Here is a 25,787-nt window from a genome sequence, read left to right as displayed (position 1 = left end):
CACTCTGCGCACATCCAATTTCGCCAAACGACGCTGAGAAGCATCCCCTGTCCGGACCCCCAAGACCGGTAACGAATCACCTGATTGTCATGAAAGGAGGATACCACCTTAGGCAAAAACGAAGGCACTGGACGCAGTGAAACCTTTTCCTTAGAAAACCACAGAAACGGAGGCCTACATGAAAGAGCCTGAAGTTCCGAAATCCAGCGAGCCGACGATATATACCAAAAAGACCACCTTCATAGTAAGGTCTTTTATTGAACAAGACTCCAAGGGCTCAAAAGGAGAACCTGCCAAAGAGTCAAGAACGATGTTAAGATCCCACTGAGGAACTACTGGCCGCTGAAGAGGACGAAGCAACTTCACCCCCCTCAAAAAATGGACCACATCCGGGGAAGTCGCAACCGACCTGCCCTGTACCTTACCCCGAAAACACGCCAAAGCAGCCAGCTGCACCTTCAAAGATGACAATGAAAGGCCCTTCTCAAAACCATCCTGCAAGAAATCTAAAATGCACGCCACAGAAGCTGTCGAAGGGATACATGCCCGGTCCCCACACTAATCTTCAAATATGCACCACACATGCACATAGGCCAAAGACGTCGAACGTTTGCAAGACTGCAGCATCGTCTGAATCACCTGAGGGGGAAACCCTTTCCTTCTCAACCGTTCCCTCTCAAGGGCCACACCGTAAGAGAGAACGGATCCGGCATGACAATTGGACCCTGACACAACAGCACCGAGCCCCCCAGCCACAAAGGCTCGCCTTCTAACAAGCGCATCAGATCCCCGAACCACAGCCAACGCGGCCAATTTGGAGCCACCAACAACACCGGACCCACATGACATTTTACCCTCTGTAGGACTCGACCTATCAAGGGCCACGGGGGAAACACCTACAGCAATACCCGCTGAGGCCACGCATCGATCCCTTCTGCTCGCGGATCCCGACGCTGACTGAAATACCGAGGAACCTGAGCATTCGGTGCCGATGCCATGAGATCCACTACTGGCATTACCCACTTTAGAACTATCTGGTCGAACACCGACCGGTGCAGAGACCATTCTCCGGGGTCCAACATGTGTCTGCTTAGAAAATTGGCGTTCACGTTGTCCACCCCGGCCACGTGCGCCACCAAAATCTGCACTAGATGCCTTTCAACTCAGCAGAGCTGTCTCGATTGCCAACCGCGCTGCAGGTTGACATACGCTACCGCTGTCGCATTGTCGGACATGACTCTTACCGCCTTAACGACCACACTTGAGCGAAACGCCAGCAGAGCTAGCCGAATCGCCCTCGTCTCCAACCGGTTGATAGACCACTGAGCTTCCTCCGTCGATCACCGCCCCTGTGCGGACCGACCGAGACACTGAGCTCCCCAGCCCAGCAGACTGGCATCCATTACCAGAATCACCCACTGCGGAGGTTCCAACGGCATGCCCTTTTTCCGATGGGCCGAGCACAGCCACCACTGGAGACTGCGCCGAGGAGCCCCCCTCAATGGCAACCGCAACTCCAAACTTAGGAGGCCACCGGGACAACAGAGCCGCCTGAAGCTGACGCATATGCGCCCTGGCCCATGGTACTACCTCTGTTGTCGCTGCCATGAGGCCCAGAACCCGAAGGTACATTCGAACAGTCGGACTCTGAATGGACATTAACAGCCGGACCTGCTGCTGAAGAGAGGCGATCCGAGAATCCGGCAGAAAAACACGACCCACTGCCGTGTCGAACCGCACTCCCAAGTACTCCAGACTCTGCGTTGGGATCAACTGCCTTTTGACTACATTCACTACCCATCCGAGCGATTCCAGAAACGTGACCACCTGAGCCGTCGCCGCCACACTGTGAGCCCGAGACTTCGCCCGGATCAACCAGTCGTCCAGATACGGATGAACCAGAATTCCCTGCCTCCGCAAAGCTGCTGCTTCCACCACCATTATCTTGGAGAAGGTGCGTGGAGCCGTTGCCAGACCAAAAGGCAGAGCACAGAACTGAAAATTCCTCCCCCTAAAACAGCAAAACGAAGGAAACGCTAATGGGCCTCTCGAATCGGCACATGCAGATACACTTCCGTGAGATCCAGTAACGTGAGAAGTTCTCCCTGATGAACCGCCACTATGACCGAGCGGAGAGTCTCCATGCGGAAGGATGGCACCTTGAACACCCCATTGACCCTCTTGAGATCTAAAATGGGTCGAAACTGGTCCTCCTTCGGCACCACAAAGTAAACAGAACAACAACCCATTCCCAGCTCGTGCCGAGGAACGGGTACCACGGCTCCCAACTGGATTAAGCAACCCAGAGTCTCTTGAATAGCCTTTAACTTGACTCGAGAGTGACAAGGAGAGGGAAGAAACAGATCCGGCAGCGGGTGCTCGAACTCGAGCGCATAACCATCGCGAACGACCTCCAGCACCCACTAATCTGAAGTAATTTGGGTTCACCCCTGATAAAACAGACGAAGTTGCGCCCCGACCTTCGCCAGAGGCTGGACCCGCACACCTTCATAAGGAGGACTTATTACCATTTCCGGCACCTCCAGAGGAGTCCCGACCTCCTCGACGACCCCCTCAAAAGGACTGTGTCCGCTGGAAAAACTGGCTTTTAGAAGGAGACAAATCTGCCCGGCCTGTACCGCCTCGCGTCCTTAAACTGACCTCTAGCCGAGCCACCTCGACTAGCTGCCTTAGGCCGTAACTCCGGCAACCGTGAGACCTTGGTATCCCCAAGACCACTCATCAGTTTATCCAAGTCCTCTCCAAACAACCTTTAAAAGGTAGAGAACACAACTTTGCTTTACAGGCCACATCTGCCACCCAGCCCCTAAGCCAAAGAGCCCTGCGAGCCGTCACCGCCAGAGCCATATTCTTAGCCGAAGCCCTTAGCAAATCATAAAGGGTGTCTGCCAAAAACGAAGACCCCATCTCCAGTTTAGCCAGGTCCTGAACCAAACCAGTCCTATCTAACGCAGGCTCATCCAAGAGCTTCTCCGCCCAACGGAAACCCTCTGAGGCTTGCAAGGCCAAAGCCGACAAATCAAAGCTGGGCTTCAGAAAGGACTCTAGCTTCCTATCCTGAGGATCCCGTAAGGCTGTACCGCCGTCCACCGGAATGGCTGTAGCCTTAGTAACTGCCGTAACCACCGCATCCACAGTAGGTGGTTTCAGCAGGGCCAAATCTTCTGGAGGCAAGGGATGCCACGCCATAGCCCTAGAACCTTACAAGCAGCCTCCGGCACAGACCATTCCTGAAAAACCATGTCCCTAATGTCTGAATTCATGGGAAAGGAACGGGAGGCTCTCCGAATCCCCTTAACCAAGAGATCTACCTGGGGTCCCTCCGCAGAGGGAGTGGCCACCGGAGCAAACTTCAAAGTAGAGATCACCTGATCAATAAGCTCTAACAACTCCTCCTTATGAAAAATGCGAACCACTGAAGAATCTTCCCCAGGCCTTAGCCCACCCTGATCCTCAGACACATCTAAGAGATCCTCCTCTCCTGGGTCACTCCAAACGTCCGACCCAGGCAGAGAAAGTATCTCCATAGGCTTCGAAATATCCACCCGTGGGTGCTTAACTCCCACTGAGCTAGCAGCCTCTGGGGAACAAACAGCCTGAGAGGGGCCAGCTCTCCAGGCATTATACAGAGACCAAACAAACTCAGGGGGGAAGCCAGACCCCCCCCCCCCCGACGCTGAAGCCCCAACACTTCCTGCAGTCTCCGTGACAGACCCCCCCTCGCTCCCGAGGTGGCAGGTCCATCGCGTGATCCGCGGCTAAACTAGGCGCGCTTCCTGCCACACACGGGCCCTCCGGTGCCGGTACGGAATGTTTTGGCTGCGCTTCCCGCCAGAAACGGCTCCGTCGAGGCCGACCTGCGCAGCCAAAATGGCTGCGTTTCCTGCCAAAAACGGCCCTGCCGTTGCCGGCCTGGAAAGTGCGGTCAAACCACCGCCCAACACCTCCGCCGACTCAGGGGAAAGCACAGGGGGCAAGAGCGCTGACAACATAGGCTCCCCATAAAATTTACATTGGCCACCTTTCAGTTCAACGCCGCGCTTCGCACAAAACCGACATCACGCCGGCTTAGACATAATGGCCGTGAACACAATAAAAACAAACAGTTGCTTTGTGCTCTGACAGACTAGGCAAAACCGCCCTTGAAGACGTTTTATCTCTGGACTGCCACAAGAACGGCCAAAATAGCCGCCTTTTAAAAACTTTTTTTTTTTTAAACCTCGTTGCTGATGCCTAAACGCCTCAAGGGTACAGAACGAGGTCTGTAGTCGAGGTCAAGCAGTCCTCCAGAGGAAGAGCACAGGGGGGAGGGACCTGGCCACCCGGGTGTGACACCCCACAGGGAATAAGAAGCCCCTTAGGACTTACACCCTATAATAGAGATCCAAGTGTAGGTTCTCTAACATTTACAACCCAACATAGAAACCCCAAACGGGCCTACCAGACTGAGGACACTGCACAGGCTGCAAGCATCTACCCTCTGCTGAGACTGAGAAAATACTGGTTAGTAGAAGGTCTGCACAGGCTACTTGTATAAGAAGTTTTAGTGTTCTCAGACTCCCTCTGCTTGGGGAGTGCATAACCCAAGCGTCTTGAACGGTCTGGAGGATTGCTGAGGAATGTTCTATTACTTATTGTGTTGACATTGTAAGTAGACTATGCCATACTTTGTATTGTTTTGTTTTGAATATTTTTACTGCCGTAATTGTCTATTGCTCATGTTTGATCTATTCTTACTGTATATCGCCTTGAGTGAATTTCTTCAAAAAGGTGATAGATCCAAATAATATGCAACTGTTACTGTTAATCCTCTCTGCTCCCAGGCTGATGCACAGACCTCAGCTCTGACACAGGTACAAGCATCAGATGTCGCCTGACCTACTGGTGCATGCATGTGGCAACCTACTACTATTTAGCATTTTTATAGCGCTACAAGGCGTATGCAGCGCTGCACAAACAGTCCCTGCTCAAAGAGCTTACAATCTAATAGACAAAAATAAAGTAAGCAAATCAAATCAATTAATGTGTACAGGAAGGAGGAGAAGAGAGGAGGGTAGGTGGAGGCGAGTGGTTACGAGTCAAAACCTCTCATCATACAGGGCCAGTGAATCAGACAAGTTTTATATGTGCACACCAGCGTGTTCCAAGTCCCAACTTCTGTTCCTTCCTTGCCCACAGTGCTGCAGCTCAAACCCAAAGACAGATCTGACTAGAATTTTTTTTATGTACCATTAAATTATTCTTGGGGGGGAACTGAGTGGGGACAGGTTAAATTCTTGCAAGAATGGGTAAGATTCCAGTGGGACAGGTGGGGATGGGCAAGATTCCAGCGGGGATGGGTAAGATTTCTGTCCCCCGTGCAACTCTAGTGATAAGCAGAAATTAACAAGCATTAGATACAGTTCTATGCAGATGAGTGGCTGCACAAGGGTGGGGGTTGGAATTGCTGCACAATTCAAACTAGGGACAGCATAAAACCAAGACAGAGAAAATGGACAACAACTTCGAAGAAAATGAAGGAAAAGAGGTTAGAGCAGAAGGTCTTAGGGCTCGTGTTCTGGCCTACTAGAGTGGAGCAGTTTGTAATTTACTAATAGAATAGTGAGTCAGTAATAGAAGGTATGAATGGTATATGTGCAACGTTTTACACAAAAAAATTTACTAAATTCAGAATCATGAAGGAGAACACTTAACAGAAGGAGAAAGCATGGTTTAAACAAAACTACATACGCTACAAACAAGAATAGCATACTATGAAGCTAGTGAGATGAACTAGGCATAAAGGGCAGAGAGGAATAGAAGCTTGGACAAGGTAAGAATACAGGACAGATAAGCGGCTGCAATTAGAATTTTATGAGATTGAGGGTTGTGCAATTACGTGGCACTCTTATCATTTCTTGATTGATACAAGTGTCCAGAAGCTTCTAACTTGTTAACAAGTTGTTTAAATGTCTGTCTGCAGTGCTTATGAAGTTATTAAGCTGAAGGGATATACATCCTGGGCCATTGGCCTTTCTGTTGCGGACCTCGCAGAAACTATTATGAAGAATCTAAGACGGGTGCACCCCATTTCCACTATGGTCAAGGTAGGCAGCAGTTGCTGACATGTCTTAAATGTGTGTTTGTGTAGTGCTAGGGAATATTACCGATTCCCTCTTCAACTTAACATTGCAACTTAAAGTATGGTGTTATGTATTTAATAACCTACTAGAATCTACAGAAGCATACACTTCCAGAAATGCTTTATAATGCATTTGAAAAAAGGTGCTCAAAGTTTATACTGAAAGCGGTTTAGAAAACTTCTGTATTTGATATTCTTCCGCCCTGTTAAAGGGATTTTTTTTAAATACCTGCCTTTGCCCTTTTCAAGTGTAAAATAATAAAAATAAAAAAACCCAAAGCTGACAAAACTCCTTGTAGAAGTGTGTGTGTGTGTGTTTTTTTTTTTTTTGGGGGTGGGGGGGAGGTGGGGTGGGGGGGGGGGCACTAGTGATGCAAGTTCTAGGTTAATACTGCAGTACCCTACATCCTCTTTTTAAAACTATTGTTGTACAGTACTTCGGCGTTGGCTGTGGTCCAGTATTTAACAGTATATAACCCTGCTAAATGTTTGTGATTCTTCTGATGAAAGAGAGAATGGTGCTCATTTTCAAAGCACTTAGATTTACAAAGTTCCATTGGTTACTATGTGATTTGAAAATGAGCCTCCACGGCTACTACTACTATAAGCTCCTTGGATCAGGTATGAATGAGATACATGTTTTTCTCTTCCAGGGCATGCACGGTGTGCATGATGATGTCTTCCTTAGCCTCCCTTGTGTGCTGGGCAACACTGGCATTACCGATGTAGTGAACATAACCCTGAAGCCTGATGAAGAAGCTCAATTGAAGAAGAGTGCAGATACACTGTGGGGCATCCAGAAGGAGCTCCAGTTTTAAGTTTGCCTCTTGTAACACAGTTTTTGTGTACAGTGGATTGTATGTTGCACATTTTCAAGTAGGTCAAAGCTGAAACCCTGTATTGTCTGTGTAAAGACAGTTGTTGAATTAGCTGAACAACCTCCATGTGCAGGGCAGTAGATATCATTCTCTTCGACTTATTAAACTAGGTTTACCTGTGCAGTCTGCTTCATTGTATGTACCATATACCAGCTCACAGCAGCACATGCTGCTTGTCCTGGAGGGCTCTGAATTCACTTCATTGGGCTACCTTGTTGGTAATGGTACAGCCTTGTGATCCTAGCTGTCCTTGTGACTTCCAGGCTGTTTTTCCTTTCTTAAAAGATCACTATATGCTCAAGCTGTAGTACCAGTCTGAACACCCAAATAAACTGCTGCTGTTTGTGTGTGGTAGTTAATTTTTATTTATTTAGATTTTGCTCACACCTTTTTCAGTAGTAGCAGTACGGTGGATATTTCTCTGTCCCAGGAGGGCTCACAATCTAAGCCTGTACCTGAGGCAATGGAGAGTTAAGTGACTTGCCCAAGATCACAAGGAGCAGCAGCGGGATTTGAACCGGCCACCTCCACTGTACAAATCTAGCTAGTTTTATAATCTATTACTCCTGTCCTTGCGTTTAACTCCATCATGGATACACTATGGAAAACTGTTTAGCTATTTTAAGGGGTTTTTAGAGAGAATTCAGATTTAGACTGTAAGCTCTTTTGCTTTTCTTCATGTTCAGTTGTGAAGCGCTGCGTACGACTGGTAGCGCTATAGAAATGATCTATAGTAGTAGTAGCAGGGGAAAATACATATCTTAAATTGAGGTGATATGCAGCTTAGGAAGAGAGGGATTTGTATACAGGGTCTTAATAGACATTCATTACAACTCTAATCCTCATATCATAGCATGAAGATTCAAAAAGGGGGCTTTCTAAAAGTCAAGTACTGACTTCAACTTCTGAAATATGTAGATCAGTTAGTTGACAGTCTGGTCACTTATTTACAGAATTACATGGTCCTAATCCAACTTGCAGTATAATTATAGATTAACTGATAAGCACTATGAAAAGCAACACAAATTCCTCTCTGATCTGCACAGCTTGAACTCACTAAACAAAGTAGCAAACAGCAAGTACCAAGTTCCATCAAAAATCTAGATCCAGTTTTATTTCAATACAAGGTGCACATCAGCCCTTCTTCACTTTATAGGTCACAGTATCTGCATCAGGAAGTAATTTAAACCACCCCATAGCTGTTTTGGGAAACTGGTTTAATAGAGGTCACTTAATCCTGCTGTCTTTCGGGCCTTCTGCATTAATGCCCTCAACTGGAACTGTTTACGAGAGAGAAGACGCACATGCTAAGAAGACAAAGGAAAGAACCAATGTTAGTCATCTAAACATGACTGCCTAATTCTGACAATCCTAAAACTTTACTACCCTTATCTATGTTAGCCAGACTGTGTTCTAGGGTTACCTTTTTTAAGATTTAACAATCTTTTATTAAAAAAGCAGAACAAGAAACAGTTAAAAGAGAACATGAGTTTTCAACATATATAAATAACTTCTCCCTAGGGTAATCTTTTTAATATTCTCGATGGAGCCTACTTCATGCAAATACCCATGCTTCTGGGAGTTCACCAGACCCAAACCTGAGACATATCTTTCATACAGTAAACTACTAGTGCTATCCGCAACCACTCCAGCACACACTCTGCTCACTCTGATTTAAGTGAATACAAACATAGGAGGAGGGAAGAGTTTTAAACTTAAACCTAAGCTCACTGGGTGAGTCCAAGCCCACCCCGTAGCCACACCTATGATGTGGCTGACAGGGATTCCCAAGCCCTGCCAGCCAAAAACTTTCCCTCACGCGTACCTTTTAAATAGATATTTGTCAGCAGCACCTGATGCACACTGCTCGCACAGCCTTCCTTCGGACGTAGTCCCAGCCTATACAGAAACAGGAAGCTGCTTCAGATGGAAGGCTATGGGGATGGCACGAGCAGTGTGTATTGGTTGCTGCTATTTAAAAAGCTTCGTAGGTATGTATGTGTGTGTGTGTGTGTGTGTGTGTGGGGTCTTCTGCCCACCCACTTTAGGCCCAGGCCCACCCGAAATTGGGTGTCTGGTTAAAACCCCTGCTTTAGCTGCCAATAAATGTAGAAATGCTACAATGCACACACTAATTGGATAACTGTCTCCTCTTACAGTTCAAGATTACCCTGATCTGGCTACAATGGTTATTTTTATAAAGAACCTTACATGCACAAAATGGCTGTTATAAAATTGTGCACAGGTTTAAAATGGTAAGCACCCAAACATGGCATTTACTTTTATACGATCATCATATAAGCCTTCCCAGGGGCATATTTTGAGTGGAGTTGCTATGTGAATACAAAAATATACATGTATTTACACTTACAAATCCATTCCTGCCCCCCCCCCCCCCCCAAAAAAAAGCATATGGTCATTTTACAAATCTATCTATAAAGGCACTTAAGGTACCCTATGAAGAGAAAACTGTGATGGAGAATAAACAAACCCTTTTTATGGATAAAATGCTGTTACACCCTTACATTTTTATTTTAATTTTTTGTTAATTCCTCACTCTATATGCAAATAAAAATTTAAGCATGTATCAATGACTGTAATTTGTACCTGGGTACTATAGGAGGCATTCTCAGGGCAGGGGAGAAAACAATACACCTTAGAACATTATTCACGTTAAAAAACCCCCAGATACTAATTTGATTATTGTTATCATAAAAGTGCTTGCATAATTTTAACTTAACTTTATGCAGGCACTTTGGGCTGGATTCTATATATAATGACTAAAATCTAGGCACATCTGATTTACATGCCTAGCAGTATTCTATAAGCCATGTCTACATTCAGACATGGTTTATAGAATAGCGCATAGGATGGGTGGTGTAAACGCCTCCACCTAAATCTAAGCATGTTCCCCTGAATTCTATAACCACACACATAGATTTGATGAGGGCCCTGACGTGTCCACACTCCTCCCATTGCCATGCCCTCTTTTTCGGCTACGTGTGCTGATATTTATGCATGCCTCTTTTTAGAATACACCTAAAAAGATGCATGTGTAAATTCCCATTATTGCCAATTAGTGTTTAATTGGTCATTAGACAATTAAACACTAATAGGCTCATTGAGTAGTACACATAAATTGGCCGCATGCACAATTTAATATGTGCTACTCTGAACACCACATATAGAATCCGGGGGTGTATGTATAACACAACATAACCCACCCCCTGCAGTCACACAGCTTGTGCCTTCTCTTGAATGCACTGAAAGCCTTAACCATTTTGTAATAGAATGTTTACCTACTTTGTAAGGCCTTGTAAAACCTTAAAGATGGACTATGGCTTTGCTTGAAGAAAATCTTATCTCTAATGCAGATTCCGTTCCCTTTACTCAGGTAAACTATAGCATATTTCTTACTACCTTAAACTACTTTAGTGCTTCATGAAAATCTACCTTTAGGAAAACTTCAAGGTCTAATACTCCACGTCTCAGTGCTTCTCCCAAGTAAAAGATAGTATCTTCAATGGCATTTTCTTCTGCATACAGGTTCAAAATCTGTTTATAAAGAGGGGCTGTAGGAATAATAACTTCATCTATGTCACTCTGCTCTGACTGGTTCTCCATTTTCTCCAGAGCAGCAGCGAGTTCTTCATCCTTTTTTTTCAGAAGTTCAATATTGTTGTCAACATCTGCCTGCAATGAGAGGGAAAGCTTGCGTGCCAAGATATTGCTGTAGACAATGCAAGGTTACAACACAGCTCAAATCATATCACCAATATTGGTATCCCCCAACATCTGGAGTTCCTTATTATAAAAGGTTAGCTTTCTATAGGGTCCTTTTATGAAACTGTAGTAAACAATAGCCTGTGGTGGTGCCGATGTCATCTTTTACTGCTGTCTGCAAAAGGGCTTTTTTTTAATGGTCAGTAAATGACCATGTGGTAATAATAAAAAAAAAATTGACGCACTGCCATTTACTGCTGGCGCCCTTACTGCCTCCTATTTAGGAGGTGGTGAGGGCTCCAGCGCTGCCCGATTACCACTGGGCATGCCCCTGGCGTTAGAAAAAAAAAAAAAAAAAGGTTTCCTAGTACCGGAAGCCAGAACAACTACTAGGCTCCCGAGCAAGCCCGGTGGTAGGGCTCATTTCCTGTGTGCAAATCTAGCGGTAACCCTACCACCAGGTAGTAAAAGGGCCCCTAAGTTTTAGTGTGAACACAGTAACCTCAAATTCTTCAGAAATTCTGCCACAACACGTTAACCTAGAAGGAACAGGTCTGGCCCAGTACCTGACACCACAAAGACTGCATGACTTTTTGACCATAATATAATTTTGGCCAGTGGCAGTGGCAAGTCAGCTGCTAACTGTATTTCTGCTGTCCTTTAATCCCACAAAAGGCTTCCTGATCATGCAGAGGACACATAGCCTTCACTTCTGCAGTCTGGGTAAAGCATATATAAGTGAGTCAATAGAACACACCCTAATTGATTTTTTTTTTATAGTAGCTTCAAGGCTAAGCATCTCTCTATATAAAAGGCAACACCAACGTTCTATGAAGCCTCCAACCGGAAGTCTGAAGGGGACGAGATATCCGGTTTCCCTATGAGTGTCTGCCCCGCCCTCTCTATAACACAGTCAGTGAAGGAAAACAGCAGAGCACGAAATCAAATCGCTGGCTCTGTAACAGTGAAGGACTCAGAGGGGGGAGGGGAGAGAGGGCAGGGACACACACACTCCCACATGCACACAGAAGAAAACATTGCTAGCTCCCGTTTCATTTGCATCAGAAACGGGGCTTTTTTACTAGTATTTAATAAAACCCAAACATACATTTCATTCAAGTCAGAAAGAACTACTTGTGGTCCCCTTTCATTATGGTATCTCAGAAGGTTGGTACAAAAGCCTGAGCACAATTTTGGAACAAACTTCCTCCAGAGATGCATTTGGAAAAATTCTTTGTAAGCAACTAAAAACCTATTGTTTCAATCTGCTTTAGTCAGTTTGTTCTAGGAAGTTTTATACTTTACCAATTTATTACAGCAATTGATTTGTATTGTTTTAAGTAGAATACAGTTTAAAGTTTTGACATTCATACATCAGAAGATATATGCAACTGCCCCTTTTTTATTTGTCACTGATATTGTGGTTATATCAGGCAGTGTGCCCTTTGAGATCAGAAAATGTGAAATGTTTGACAGTTTCAAGGTGAAGCCAGGTGCATTATGCAGACACAGGCAGCTGCTTTCTGAGTGGCTGCTCCATTATTATGGAATTAGCTGCTTGGGTACCTGCATTTAAGTGCAAGTTTAATACAATTTAAGAAATATTTGACAACTCATTTATTTCTTCTTGCCTTCCCTGCTGTTTGGGGAGGCAAGTAGAGTTAGTGCAGCATATTTTAGTTCATAGTGGGGTATGCATTTTTAAAAAAATTCTTTAGGATGGTTTTTATTGTGATCCGCCTAGTTATAGGTGGAGCATAAATGGGGAAAAATAAATACATTTTGATTGGCAGGATACAAATTAAGTAGAATGAAAATGGGTCATTTCTATTGAACTTTTATCCTGCCAATCAAATAAGATAAATAAAATAATATAGAAAACAAATCTAATTTCTCACCATCCTCCATGCACTACGTTCTTGTAAATACCAAAGTTATTGCAATAAACTACATGGAGTTAACTAGGCTCAAGTGGGCTTAGTTTCTTGTATGTCTCAGTAGTTGGACTGCGGAACATATCTTAAACAGAAGACCAGTTACTGTACTATTGTTATAGTTTGTACTGCTGAATGATACCTACGTTGGCAGATTAGCTATATAAGGAGTGGATAGAATCAGAGTTCCATCAAGTCCAATCTTCTCATACATATTTATCCAGAAATAGGAAAAAAAAGAAAAACCCACACACATCTGGAGCTGGTTCTGTGTCCATGAAAAGTTTCTTCCCGAGCCTAAATACAGGGATCTATACAAAAATTGCTGGATAAGCAATAGTAACTATAAAATCATAACCACCATCTTTTACCTCTAAAATCTTTGTCCCATTCACATCTGAACTGACTCAGTATTGTAGTCTTAATTACTCTAGCTAGCAGAACAAGATACAGAAGAAAAAAAATATATATGGAAATCCTTACTACTAATAACACATACCACTTCTTGGTCCAGGCGTGTTACCATCTCTTCAAGCTTCTGGTGACCTTTCTTCAGGTCCTCTTCTGTTCTTTTTAAGGCATTCAGCTCTGCTTGTGCACGATCCATCTCCTCCTTCATTCGCCATCTCAATTTATCGCTGACAGCGGAAATAAGAGAGGCTCGTATTGTATCCTCGCTGATGGTACCATCTCGAGTAGGACCTGCAGTATTAAATGCATAGATTTATTAGTAACTATTTTTTTTGTACTTAATGAAAGGTGCTGAGATCCACTATGTGGAAATGATGAGGAACAAGCAGACAGTTGGGCAGACTGGATAAACCTTGTGGGTCTATCTGCCATCATATACTATACTACTATGTTAAAAGACCATTCTCCCTCTGTATTAAATGGTAATTTCTTGGATCAGTCCAATTCATCTGATCTCAGTGATGAGTAAATTAGAAAAAAAATACTTATGCAAATTTTAATCTTACATAAAGAAAATTACAACTTACTTGAACACAGATCCAACAAAATAAAAAGAAACATAGGGATAATTCCCTCAATAAGAAATACTAAATTATTTAGCCCACAATATTTATTTATTTATTTATTGCATTTGTATCCCACATTTTCCCACCTTTTTGCGGGTTCAGTGTGGCTTACAATACGATATGAATGATGGAAATACAATTTGTTACAACTTGTTATGGATTACATTGTGAAGAGTTATACAAGACAATCGGAGTGTTGTTAAGGAATATAAACACTGGGACCAAACCTTGAGACATTGGAAGGAGACAGCGGGAGGTTAAAAGGGCATTATGTATGGTATACATATTTCTGTGAGTAAGGGTATGAGTGAGGTGAGACTACGGGGGATGAGAATTCAGAAGTGGATGTATTGATGCATTAGTGAACAGTGAGTGTGAGCTTTATGTGTTTTGCTTCTTTCCGTAGATTTTTTCAAAAAGATGGGTCCAATAGTTTGTGGAAGGAGGTTTGCTCGTGGATCATTCTCAGGTTGCGCGGCAGTGCATTCCAGTACTGCGTGCCCACGTGAGAAAAGGTTGACGCGTGTAGCGTCTTGTATTTTACGCCCTTGCAATTAGGGAAGTGGAGGTTGAGGAAGGTTCGGGATGATCTTTTGGCGTTTCTGGGTGGTAGGTCTATTAACTCAGACATGTAGGCTGAAGCTTCGCCGTGGATGATTTTGTGGATTAACGTGCATACTTTAAAAGTAATGCGTTCCTTGAGTGGAAGCCAGTGTAGCTTCTCTCGTAAGGGTTTTGCACTTTCATATTTTGGTTTCCCGAAGATGAGTCTGGCTGCTGTATTCTGGGCTGTTTGAAGTTTCCTCAGTGTTTGCTCTTTGCAACCTGCGTATAGTGAGTTGCAGTAATCCAGATGGCTTAATACGAGGGATTGCACTAGGCAGCGAAAGACGGATCTTGGGAAGAATGGTCTTATTCTTTTCAGTTTCCACATGCAGTAGAACATCTTTTTAGTTGTATTGTTTGCATGAGTTTCAAGTGTTAAGTGGCGGTCGATAGTGACTCCAAGGATTTTTAGCGTTTCTGAGATTGGGAGGTTTAATTTTGGTGTGTTTATGGCGGTAAATTCATTCGTGTTGTATTGGGAGATGAGTATCAGGGATTGAGTTTTTTCTGCATTTAATTTCAGACGAAATGCATTTGCCCATGTGTTCATGATGTGTAGACTTTGATTGATTTCGTTATGGATTTCTTTGATGTCCTGTTTGAAAGGGATGTATATTGTTACATCATCGGCGTATATATATGAGTTGAGGTTATGGTTTGATAGGAGTTTTGCCAAAGGGATCATCATTAGGTTGAAAATGGTTGGTGAGAGGGGTGATCCTTGTGGTACTCCACATTCAGGTGTCCATGCATTAGATGTGGTTGAATTTGATGTAACTTGATACGAACGCTGTGTTAGGAACCCCTTGAACCAGTTCAGGACATTTCCTCCAATGCCAAAATATTCAAGTATGTGTAATAGGATTCCGTGGTCAACCATATCGAAGGCACTTGACGTGTCAAATTGTAGGAGGAGTATGTTCTTTCCGGTTGCTATTGTTTGTTTAAATTTGGTCATGAGGGTGACTAGGACCGTTTCTGTGCTATGATTTGATCGGAATCCTGATTGGGCATCATGCAGTATTGAGTGTTTGTTTAGGTAGTTTGTGAGTTGTTTTGTTACCATTCCTTCAGTTATTTTGGTTATTAGTGGTATGGATGCTACTGGTCTGTAATTGGTTATTTCGCTCGTGCTTTTCTTTGTGTCTTTAGGAATTGGGGTGAGTAAGATTTTTCCTTTTTCTTTTGGGAAAAGTCCGTTTTGTAGCATGAAGTTTACGTGTCTCGTTAGGTCTATTATGAATTGTTGAGGAGCAGATTTCATGAGGTTATTTGGGCAAATGTCTAGTTTGCAGTGGGATTTGGCAAATCTTTTAAGTGTTTCAGAGATGAGGTCTTCTGATAGTAGTTCGAATTCGGTCCAGGTTCTGTCTGCTGGGTATGTTCCTTCTTCTGGATCTAGACAATCTAGAATTGTGGCGTATTCAATAGGGCTAGCGGGTATTTTGAGTCGTAATTGTATAATTTTCTCCTCGAAGTATTTTGCAAGGTTGTCTACATCTGGTATGTCTTTGCCGTTGTTTGTGACTGGTGTGGTGTCTAACAGTTTGTTTACAAGGTTGAAGAGTTTGTGTGTGTCTTTGTAGTTTGGTCCTATTATTGTTTTGTAATGTAGTCTGTTTTATGGTATATTTGTATTTTCAAAAACAAAGAAACATAAAATGTACAGAGGTACAGCAAATTTTCAATATGCTAGTGATGAGTATTTTAATGAAAATGCTGCTAAAAGAGGCTAGTGCTGTTCTTGGAATACAGCAGATTACAGTATCTAAGGCAGAATGGCATTACTAGAGGTAGATCTTGTCAGGCAAATCCGATTCATTTTTTTGACTGGGTGGCCAGAAAGTTGGATCAGGGGAGAGTGCTAGATATAGTATACTTAGATTTAATCAAGGCCTTTTACATGGTTCCACATAAGCAACTCATAAACAAACTGAATACCCTTTATATGGGACTAAAGTAACTCACTGGATCAGACACTGGTTGAGTGGGAGGCAATAAATGGAATGTACTCTGAAGATAAGGGTGTTACCAGTGGCATGCTGCAGGGATCAATCCTTGGCCCAGTTCCTTTTAACTTTTTTTATAAGCAATATTATGGAAAGGCTGTTTCTTTGTGAATAATTCCCAAAATCTGCAATAGGGTAGATACCTCGGAAGGCATGGATAATATGAAGTGGGAATTAGTGAAGCTTGAAGAAAGGTCTAGAATTTGGCAGCTAAGATTTAATGCTAAAAAATGCAAGATAATAAAACTGGCTGCACAAACCCAATGAAGTGGTACTATACAGGAGGTGAAGAACTTCTGTGAACAAAGGATGAGTGGGATTTGAGGTGATCATATGTGACAGAGGCCCCCGAGAACCACAAGATTGGTGGATTTGCTGAAGAAAGACAGAAGGCAGGGTAGGAGTTCCTGATCTGAGAATATACTATGTGGAACAGGTATGCACTCAAGCCATGGATCCAGATAGAGCGTAACTAAGAGATGAGAAACCCTGGAGTATTGGATCTGGCCACTCAGGAAGGTAGAACTAGTAAACCCTATTCCCTTACATACTATCAGAATTTGGATAAGTCACCAGGGGGTTTCAAGAGCGGTCAAGGTATTTTGCCATCAAACATCCATCTGTCAAACTGCAGACTTTAAATCGGATAGGGGGAGTAAGATTTTTCAAATATGGGAACAAAGGGGGCTTACCCAGCTAGGGCAGTTTTTCCAATGGGGAGATGGTGAGGTACCTTGAAGAACCAGTTTGATTTGGACCTTAGCAGCTTCTTCCACTATTTGCAAATTCAACATTTCTTAAATAGTAGGAGGATAAAGCAGGATACCAATTCAATTTTAGATGCTATGTCGAGGGGATGATGACGTAAAGAGGCTGATGTCGATTCCCACTTCAGGCACAGGCAGCTCCTTGTGACTCTAGGCAAGTCACTTAACCCTCCATTGCCCCATGTAAGCCGCATTGAGCCTGCCATGAGTGGGAAAGCGCGGGGTACAAATGTAACAAAAAAAACCCCAACAACTATATAGCTTTCTAACAAAAGGCACAAATAGGAAAGTGAGGCATATTAGTAAGTGGGAGGGGGGCCCTGGCTTTATTCCTAATAGAGAAAAAGTGGGTGGGGATTGATGAGAATATCCCAAAGAGTATGGTGGATAATGGATATCAACTATTATTATAGTTACTATTATACCCCAGAGAGATTAAATAAGAACTATCCATCGCTATCTAAACTCTATTGGAGGGGCTGCAGACAGGTAGGCTCAATTTACACATATTGGTGTGCCTGCCAAATGGCTAGTTTGATTTTTATTTGGGAGGTGCAAGTATCCAGGTAAACAGAACCCAAAACTGTGTCCACACTACATTATAAACATCTGGGGTGGGACAAGAGTGAATAGATTTTCATAAGTGCCTGTCAGATGAGAGATTGTGAGGGGCTGGAAAAAGAGGTTAACTCCCAGAGTTTGACCAGTTTCTAGAAAGGCTGTGGAAAGTTATTTCTTCACCAAGTCAACAGTGATCAAGAGGTGTTCTATTGATTAGTTTCAAGAAGCATGGGAACCCTACATACGGTGAGTGGGTAAAGGATCAAGGAAAACAAGGCCATTGTGATATTTGGATATGAATGTCTTTCAGATGCTGTATTGTAAAATTTTGCCATATTATTTTGCTATCAAGTAATAAAGGTGCCTACGTTTAAAGACAGATGAAGGGAAATTCTATATACAGTGTCTTAAATATTGCTGCTGTAAAACCATGCAGTTAGCATGATTCTATAAACTACATTTAAAATTTAGGCATCTTAAATATTGCTGCTGTAAAACCATGCAGTTAGCATGATTCTATAAACTACATTTAAAATTTAGGCAAACCCATCTAGGACACCTAAAACTAGGCCTAAATACCTGCATCTAACTTATTTATTTGTTGCATTTGTATCCCTCATTTTCCCACCTATTTGCAGGCTCAATGTGGATACATAGTAGCGTGAGGCGATTGCCTTTCCGGTATGACAAATACAGAATGATATTATGCTATAATAAAGTGCATGTGTGACAGACACATAAGGGAATAGAAAGGAGAAAGCGTTAAGTTATGTCCAGTTCAAGTATTAGTATCATTGTTTTGCAGGATTCAGGCATTTAAGTTGGATCGTTAGGGTATGCCTTTTTGAACAAGATAGTCTTTAGTGATTTCCGGAAGTTTGGTAGATCATACGTTGTTTTCGCGGTGTTTGGTAGTGCATTCCAAAGTTGCGTGCTTATATAGGAGAAGCTGGATGCATAGGTTGATTTGTATTTGAGTCCTTTGCAGCTTGGGTGGTGAAGGTTTAGGTATCAGCGTACTAATCTTGTTGTGTTTCTGGTTGGTAGGTCTATAAGGTTTAACATGTATCCCGGGGCTTCGCTGTAGATGATTTTATGAACCAGAGTGCAGATTTTGAACGCAATATGTTCTTTAATTGGGAGCCAATGCAGTTTTTCTCGTAGGGGTTTGGCGCTTTCAAATCTCATTTTACCAAATATAAGCCTGGCTGCAGTGTTTTGAGCAGTTTGGAGTTTCTTTATGATTATTTCTTTGCATCCCGCATAGATTCCATTACAGTAGTCTAGGTGGCTCAGTACCATTGATTGTACCAAGTTGCGAAGATCAGGTGTATTCGATAATAGTGCACATACTTTTTTAAAATGCCCACAACCTGCCCATTCCACACCCCCTTTTCAACTGCACACATTAGAATTACAGAATACTCCTAGAAAGTTGTGCATGTAAATTCTAATTAAATCCAATTAGTGCTGCTAATTGATTAGCAAGCCAATCAAGCACTGATAATTCGTAAGCCGACTGCCTTATCAATTGTTGGCACACAATTTGGCCACGAGGCCAAATTAGTGCACAACAACTTAAGGTGCCATATACAGAATTGAGTTGGCAATGTGTTGTTTGTTATGTTCAGATTTGATATTGTAAAAAAAAAAAAAATTGTGGAAAAATTAAAATCTATTGGTGAAGATTTCAAAGGTATTTCAAGCCATAAGCTTAAAGTTCTTATTGAAAGGATGCATTTCTGACCTATTTTGTTTCATAGCTTTATCATTTTCTAAAACCAAATGATTTCATTTTACTATTGCAGCCCATGAGGACAAACAGAAGAATACACTCATGTGTTAACAATATTTTACACAATAAAGGCAGAATGATGTTTAATTCTTCTTCTGAATATTGGCTTAGAATCTCTCTCTTTCCCAGAGCTCCCACGCTGAACAGATTGTGTGATCTTGACAATCCATCAAGACTTTTTGCATGTGTCAAGAAAAGGTTATATTAAAGACACAGACTTACTTTGTACAGCACTTTAACAAACATGAACCCTTCTCTGGCAAATCTATATTTAGGTCAGGCCAGGGCAGGCTTTGTGGCTTGCAGCCATGATGATCCCAGAGTGCACTCAAGACACCTGACCTTTAGCAGAACGATTCTGGTTACAACAGTGACCTCGCAGTCGTTTCAGATCAGTAACAAAATCAGAAGGGCAAATGAATGGGGTGGCAGTAAATGGGATAGCTCTGATGTGAAGGTCACATTCCTGATTAAAAGGGCACTAAAGGGCAGGAGGTATGTACAATGCCACTTTCATAACCAAATACCTGGCCCCATGGCACGGATTCAAATAAATGCTGCATTCTACTTTACTGTACTGAAGATCTGCAGGATATTTCAAAAACTGTCGTCATTTTTTTAAATTGAATAAAGGCAAGACAGATCTCAACAGAGTAAATAAACCATAGGCACATGAATATTCTTACATTTTATGAGTTCGATAGCATAACCATTGCAACATAGTAAATGATGAACAGATAAAGGACTAAACTGGCCCTTCAAGTCTACCCAGGTGATACCTAGTGGCTGGATTAGAAGAAGCCCTGGTGTATAGCCCCCATGATGAAGAACATAGCTGCAAAGACTGAATTGGAAGGGGATGTAAAACAAGGGAATACAAAAATCCCTGGGTAGCTGAAAATGAAAGCTCAGGGAATCAAATCTAAGCTTCCATTCTTAATGATCTGGAAGCCCAAAAGGAGCTAAGTAAAAAAAAAAAAAAAAAAGATACACACAAGGATCAAGAACCATATGGTTTGCTGCAATGATCTGCGCATGAAACAGACTTTGTAGATAGCCTGTAATCAAAAAATAAACAGAAGCATATTATGCTTTCACCTGGTCTACAGAATGGCTCCAGAAGTCTAAGCCAGTAGCGCTCAACCTTTCTTCTATTGTGAAACACCTGACAATGTTTACTACAGTTCATGGCTTAAAAAAATGTCCTTATATATCATTCATTATTGCTTAAAATGATGCAAAGAAAGGTGGTGATTACTGGGTGGGGAAGAGCAGACTTGAAACATTTCCAGTTAGGGCTGATATAAAAAAACAAAAACAAGAGGCACTGATCTGCCTCCTGAGATACGAACAAAGTAAAAGCAGATCACATACAAAATACCAAAACAAGTAAATAAAAAAGTGATTTATTAAACAGTTACCCGACATGGCCACGTTTCACCCTCAGGCTGCGTCAGGGGTAAAAGAACTACAAAAAAAAATCAGAACATATATATAGTAAGCTTCATATAAAATATACAATATTCCTTAAAACTTAAAAACATGAATAATAGGTAACATTAAAACTAATACATTTGGCTCCTAAAACCATAAAATTATTACAAATCAAAATCAAATTATCACTTTAATAAAAAGTAATCATAAATTAATAAAAACAGAAATTAAAAACCATGTGCATAACACACTGATAACAGGAGGGCACAAGGTGAAAACATGTGAAAGCAAAAGTAGACAAAAATGTCCAAGGGGGCAAAACATGCTCTACAGCCAAAGTTAAGTTTGCAATTAAACAGCTTTGTTTTTTTAAGGACTCCTTTGCATAAAATGAATATGAAATGTTATAACCCAATCAATGACATATATTGACATCTTACCTAGAATTTTACTTTTCAGATGGTTTGATTTTTACTATTAGGGATATACTGTGTTTTTACCCCTCTTAGGTATGTAGAAGTCTATTTCTCAATGTGAGCACACTAACATCTACGTTACATTGACATACTAGCACACCAATTTGTCTGCTTTTGCTTTTACATATTTTTTCACCTTGTGCCCTCCTGCTATCAGTTTGTTATGCACATGGTTTTTAATTTCTGTTTTTATTAATTTATTACTCTTTATTAAAGTGATGATTTGATTATGATTGTAATAATTTTATGGTTTTAGGAGCCAAATGTATTAGTTTTAATGTTACCTATTATTTATTCATGTTTTTTAGTTTTAAGGAATGTTGTACATTTTATATGAAGCTTACTATGTATATGTTCTGATTTTTATTTTGTAGTTCTTTTACCCCTGACGCAGGCTGAGGGTGAAACGTGGCCACGTCAGGTAACTGTTTAATAAACCACTTCTTCTTATTTACTTGTTTTGGTATTTTGTATGTGATCTGCAGTTAGGGCTGATGGCAGCAATGAGCATTGTGGGTAATGGTGATGCAGAAAGGGCCAATTATGCAGATTTCAAGTACCTGATTCCCTGCTAGAGACCTGCATGGGAACAAGGTTCGTGGGAATCCGCGAGATTCCCGCAGGGACGGAAGCAGTTCTGCAGGGATTAACAGGGACGGAAGCAGTTCCTGTGGGGTTCTCATGAAAGTGTATGCTGCACTTGAGCCAACCTCTCACCTACCGTGTACCAAGTTCTTTGAGTGCTGTCTCCTCCTCCTTGCTTTAACAGCACAGATGTGGAAATTCTCCATTAAGGAGGTGGTAGAGATACAAATGGTGGTGAAATTCAAAAAGGCATGGGATGAACACAGAGGATCTCTAATTAGAAAATGGAAGTTATAAAAAACCTAAAACAAATGGCTGCATGTGTGTGGATGTGTTGCGTGACACTTAGATGGTGACTCTGGCTGTTATGAACTAGGGCCGATACCGTGAGAGCTGTACGGTCTGTGTCTCATATATGGCAATCTGGTTTAGGATGGGCTGGAAAGGGTTTAGATAGCAACTTTAGTGGCTGGAACATGAGGACAGTGCTGGACAGACTTTTACAGTCTGTGTCCTGCAAAAGAGAAGATGAATAGGCTGGAGTGGGCTTTGAGGGCAACTCCAGCAGTTGGAACATACGAATAGGGCTAGGTGCACTTCTATGGTTTGTGTCCCAGAAATGCCACAGAAAGACCATAATCAAGTAAATAATATCACATTCATTGTTGATTTATGCATGAATTGATAATGATTGTAACTACTGGGCAGACTGGATGGACCAATCCGGTTTTTATCTGCTGTATTTACTACGTTACTATTAACCCTCTCTGCTCCCGGGCTGATGCGCAGACCTCAGCTCTGACATAGGCACAAGCATCAGATATCACCTGACCTACTGGCACGTGCATGTGGTGATCTCTTGGCACACAGTGCCAGTGAATCAGAAGTTCTCTTGAGGCTAGAGTAGCAGACTTGGTGGAGCTGAGGGAGACAGAGAGGTACATAGAGGAGACCTACAGGGATGTTGTAGAGAAGTCTCACCTCCAGTCTAGTAGCCCTTGTGCTACCTTGGAGGAGGGAGGTCTCCTAGAAGGAGAGCATCACCCTGGTGAAGTAGGAAGTACTCCTGTAGCCAGGACCTGCCCACCAGGGGCTGTACTATCCTCTCGCACCAAGGATATGTCTCCAAATGCTGCCTGGGAGGGAAAGGTTAGGACAGCTGTTGTAGTTGGTGATTCGATCATTAGGCACATAGATAGCTGGGTGGCTGGTGGACGTGAGGATCACCTGGTGACTTGCCTGCCTGGTGCAAAGGTGGCGGACCTCACGCGTCACCTAGATAGGATTCTAGATAGTGCTGGGGAGGAGTCCGCTGTTTTGGTACATGTGGGTACCAATGACATAGGAAAATGTGGGAGAGAGGTTCTGGAAGCCAAATTTAGGCTCTTAGGTAGAAAGATCAAATCCAGATCCTCTAGGGTAGCATTTTCTGAAATGCTACCTGTTCCACGCGCAGGGCCCAAGAGACAGGCAGAGCTCCGGAGTCTCAATGCGTGGATGAGACGATGGTGCAGGGAGGAAGGTTTTAGATTTGTTAGAAACTGGGCAACATTCTGGGGAAGGGGGAGCCTATTCCGAAAGGATGGGCTCCACCTTAACCAGGGTGGGACCAGGCTGCTGGAGTCAGCATTTAAAAAGGAGATAGAGCAGCTTTTAAACTAGAAATAGGGGGGAAGGCTGACAGTCGCTCAAAAGCGCATGGTTCGGGAAAAGGTATCTTGCAAAGATACCTCACAAACAGGGAAGATAGGGTTTCTGGATAGTGAGGTTGCACAACAGACCATGGTAGGCCAGGTGCCCTTAAATACAACTAAAGATCAGACAAAAGATGGCAAATCAATAGTGTCAGGTACTAAGCATCATGCAAATAGGAACAACAAACATACTCTGAAATGTCTATATGCAAATGCTAGGAGTCTAAGAAATAAGATGGGAGAGTTGGAATATATTGCACTAAATGAAAAATTGGATATAATAGGCATTACTGAGACCTGGTGGAAGGAGGATAACCAGTGGGACACTGTCACAAAGTATATCGTAGTGATAGGGTGGACCGGACTGGTGGAGGGGTAGCTTTGTATATTAATGAGAGCCTTGACTCAGATAGATTACAAATTCAGCAGGACACAAGTCACACCTTTGAATCATTGTGGGTTGAAATTCCATGCATAAAAGGGAAAAAAAAAACGGTGATAGGAGTGTACTACCGTCCGCCTCGCCAGGATGAGCGGGTAGACGCAGAAATGATAAAAGAAATCAGAGACGCGAACAAAATGGGCAATGTGATAATAATGGGTGACTTCAATTATCCAAATATAAACTGGGTAAATGTAACATCAGGACACGCTACAGAGGTACAATTCCTTGATGAAATCAAGGACAGCTTTATGGAGCAGCTGGTGCAGGAGCCGATGAGAGAAGGAAAAATTCTAGACTTGGTCCTTAGTGGAGCGCATGATCTGGTGAGGGACGTTATGGTACTGGGGCCGCTTGATAACAGTGATCATAATATGATCTGTTTTGATATCGACCTTGAAGTAACTGTACACAGAAACTCAAATATGTTAGCGTTTAACTTTAAAAAAGGAGACTATGATAAAATGAGAAGAACGGTAAAAAAAAAAACTTAGGGGGGCAACTGAGAGAGTAAAAACGGTACAACAGGCGTGGACGCTGTTCAAAAATACCACCCTGGAGGCCCAGGCCATACATATTCCGCGAATTAGAAAAGAAAGACGGAAGTCCAAAAGACAGCCGGCCTGGTTGAAAAGTGAGGTGAAGGAAGGTATTAGGGCTAAAAGAAACGCCTTCAGAAAATGGAAGAAGGAACCGTCAGAAAATAACAAGAAGCAGCATAAGGAGTGTCAAAGCAAATGCAAGTTGCAGATAAAGAAGGCCAAGAGGGATTAGGAAAAAAAAAGATAGCATTAGAGGCAAAAAAACATAGTAAAAACTTTTTTCGGTATATTAAAAGCAGGAAGCTGGCAAAAGAATTGGTTGGGCCGCTGGATGACCGAGAGGTAAAAGGGGCGATCAAGGAAGACAAAGACAAAGCAGAGAGACTGAATGAATTCTTTGCTTTGGTCTTCACCGAGGAAGATTTGGGTGGGATAACGGTGTCGGAAATGGTATTTCAAGCGGACGAGGCGGAGAAACTTACTGACTTCACGGTAAACCTGGAGGACGTAATGGGGCAGTTCAGCAAACTGAAGAGTAGCAAATCTCCTGGACCGGATGGTATTCATCCTAGAGTACTGATAGAACTGAAAAATGAGCTTGCACAGCTAATGCTAGTGATATGCAACTTATCCTTAAAATCGAGCGAGGTACCGGAAGATTGGAGGGTGGCCAATGTAACGCCCATTTTTAAAAACGGCTCCAGGGGAGATCCGGGAAATTATAGACCGGTGAGTCTGACGTCAGTGCCGGGGAAAATGGTAGAGGCTATTATTAAAAACAAAATTACAGAGCACATCCGAGGACATGGATTACTGAGACCGAGTCAGCACGGCTTTTGTGTGGGGAAATCTTGCCTGACCAATTTACTTCAATTCTTTGAAGGAGTAAACAAACATGTGGACAAAGGGGAACCGGTTGATATTGTGTATCTGGATTTTCAAAAGGCATTTGACAAGGTACCTCATGAAAGGCTACGGAGGAAATTGGAGGGTCATGGGATAGGAGGAAATGTCCTATTGTGGATTAAAAACTGGTTGAAGGATAGGAAACAGAGAGTGGGGTTAAATGGGCAGTATTCACAATGGAGAAGGGTAGTTAGTGGGGTTCCTCAGGGGTCGCTGCTTTTTAATATATTTATAAATGATTTAGAGATGGGAGTAA

The 25,787-nt window shown here is 42.7% G+C and overlaps 3 protein-coding genes across 4 annotated transcripts in view; 1 reads left to right on the top strand and 2 right to left on the bottom strand.

The window, feature by feature from the left end:
• Nucleotides 1–7,374, top strand: part of LOC115468929 (L-lactate dehydrogenase A chain) — a 57,105-nt gene extending 49,731 nt beyond the window's left edge. For both annotated transcript variants that reach the window (XM_030201102.1, XM_030201100.1), the window contains exons 7-8: nucleotides 5,984–6,107; nucleotides 6,796–7,374. In XM_030201102.1, the coding sequence (XP_030056962.1) occupies nucleotides 5,984–6,107; nucleotides 6,796–6,960 (289 nt within the window). In that variant the 3' untranslated portion in view covers nucleotides 6,961–7,374. The remainder of the gene's footprint in view (nucleotides 1–5,983; nucleotides 6,108–6,795) is intronic.
• Nucleotides 1–25,787, bottom strand: part of GTF2H1 (general transcription factor IIH subunit 1) — a 1,055,813-nt gene that overhangs the window by 491,389 nt on the left and 538,637 nt on the right. The window lies entirely within an intron of this gene.
• The window catches only part of TSG101 (tumor susceptibility 101), a 273,450-nt gene continuing 255,770 nt past the window's right edge, over nucleotides 8,108–25,787 (bottom strand). Inside the window, exons 7-9 of the mRNA XM_030202449.1 lie at nucleotides 13,177–13,379; nucleotides 10,474–10,713; nucleotides 8,108–8,327 (exon numbers count right to left, since the gene is read on the bottom strand). Coding sequence (XP_030058309.1) covers nucleotides 8,238–8,327; nucleotides 10,474–10,713; nucleotides 13,177–13,379 — 533 coding nt within the window. The 3' untranslated portion in view covers nucleotides 8,108–8,237. The remainder of the gene's footprint in view (nucleotides 8,328–10,473; nucleotides 10,714–13,176; nucleotides 13,380–25,787) is intronic.

This window comes from Microcaecilia unicolor, chromosome 4 (genome assembly GCF_901765095.1).
Source record: "Microcaecilia unicolor chromosome 4, aMicUni1.1, whole genome shotgun sequence".
NCBI classification, from domain to species: Eukaryota; Metazoa; Chordata; class Amphibia; order Gymnophiona; family Siphonopidae; genus Microcaecilia; species Microcaecilia unicolor.
Note: the sequence above shows the minus strand (reverse complement) of the source record. Positions and strands in the feature narration are given on the sequence as shown.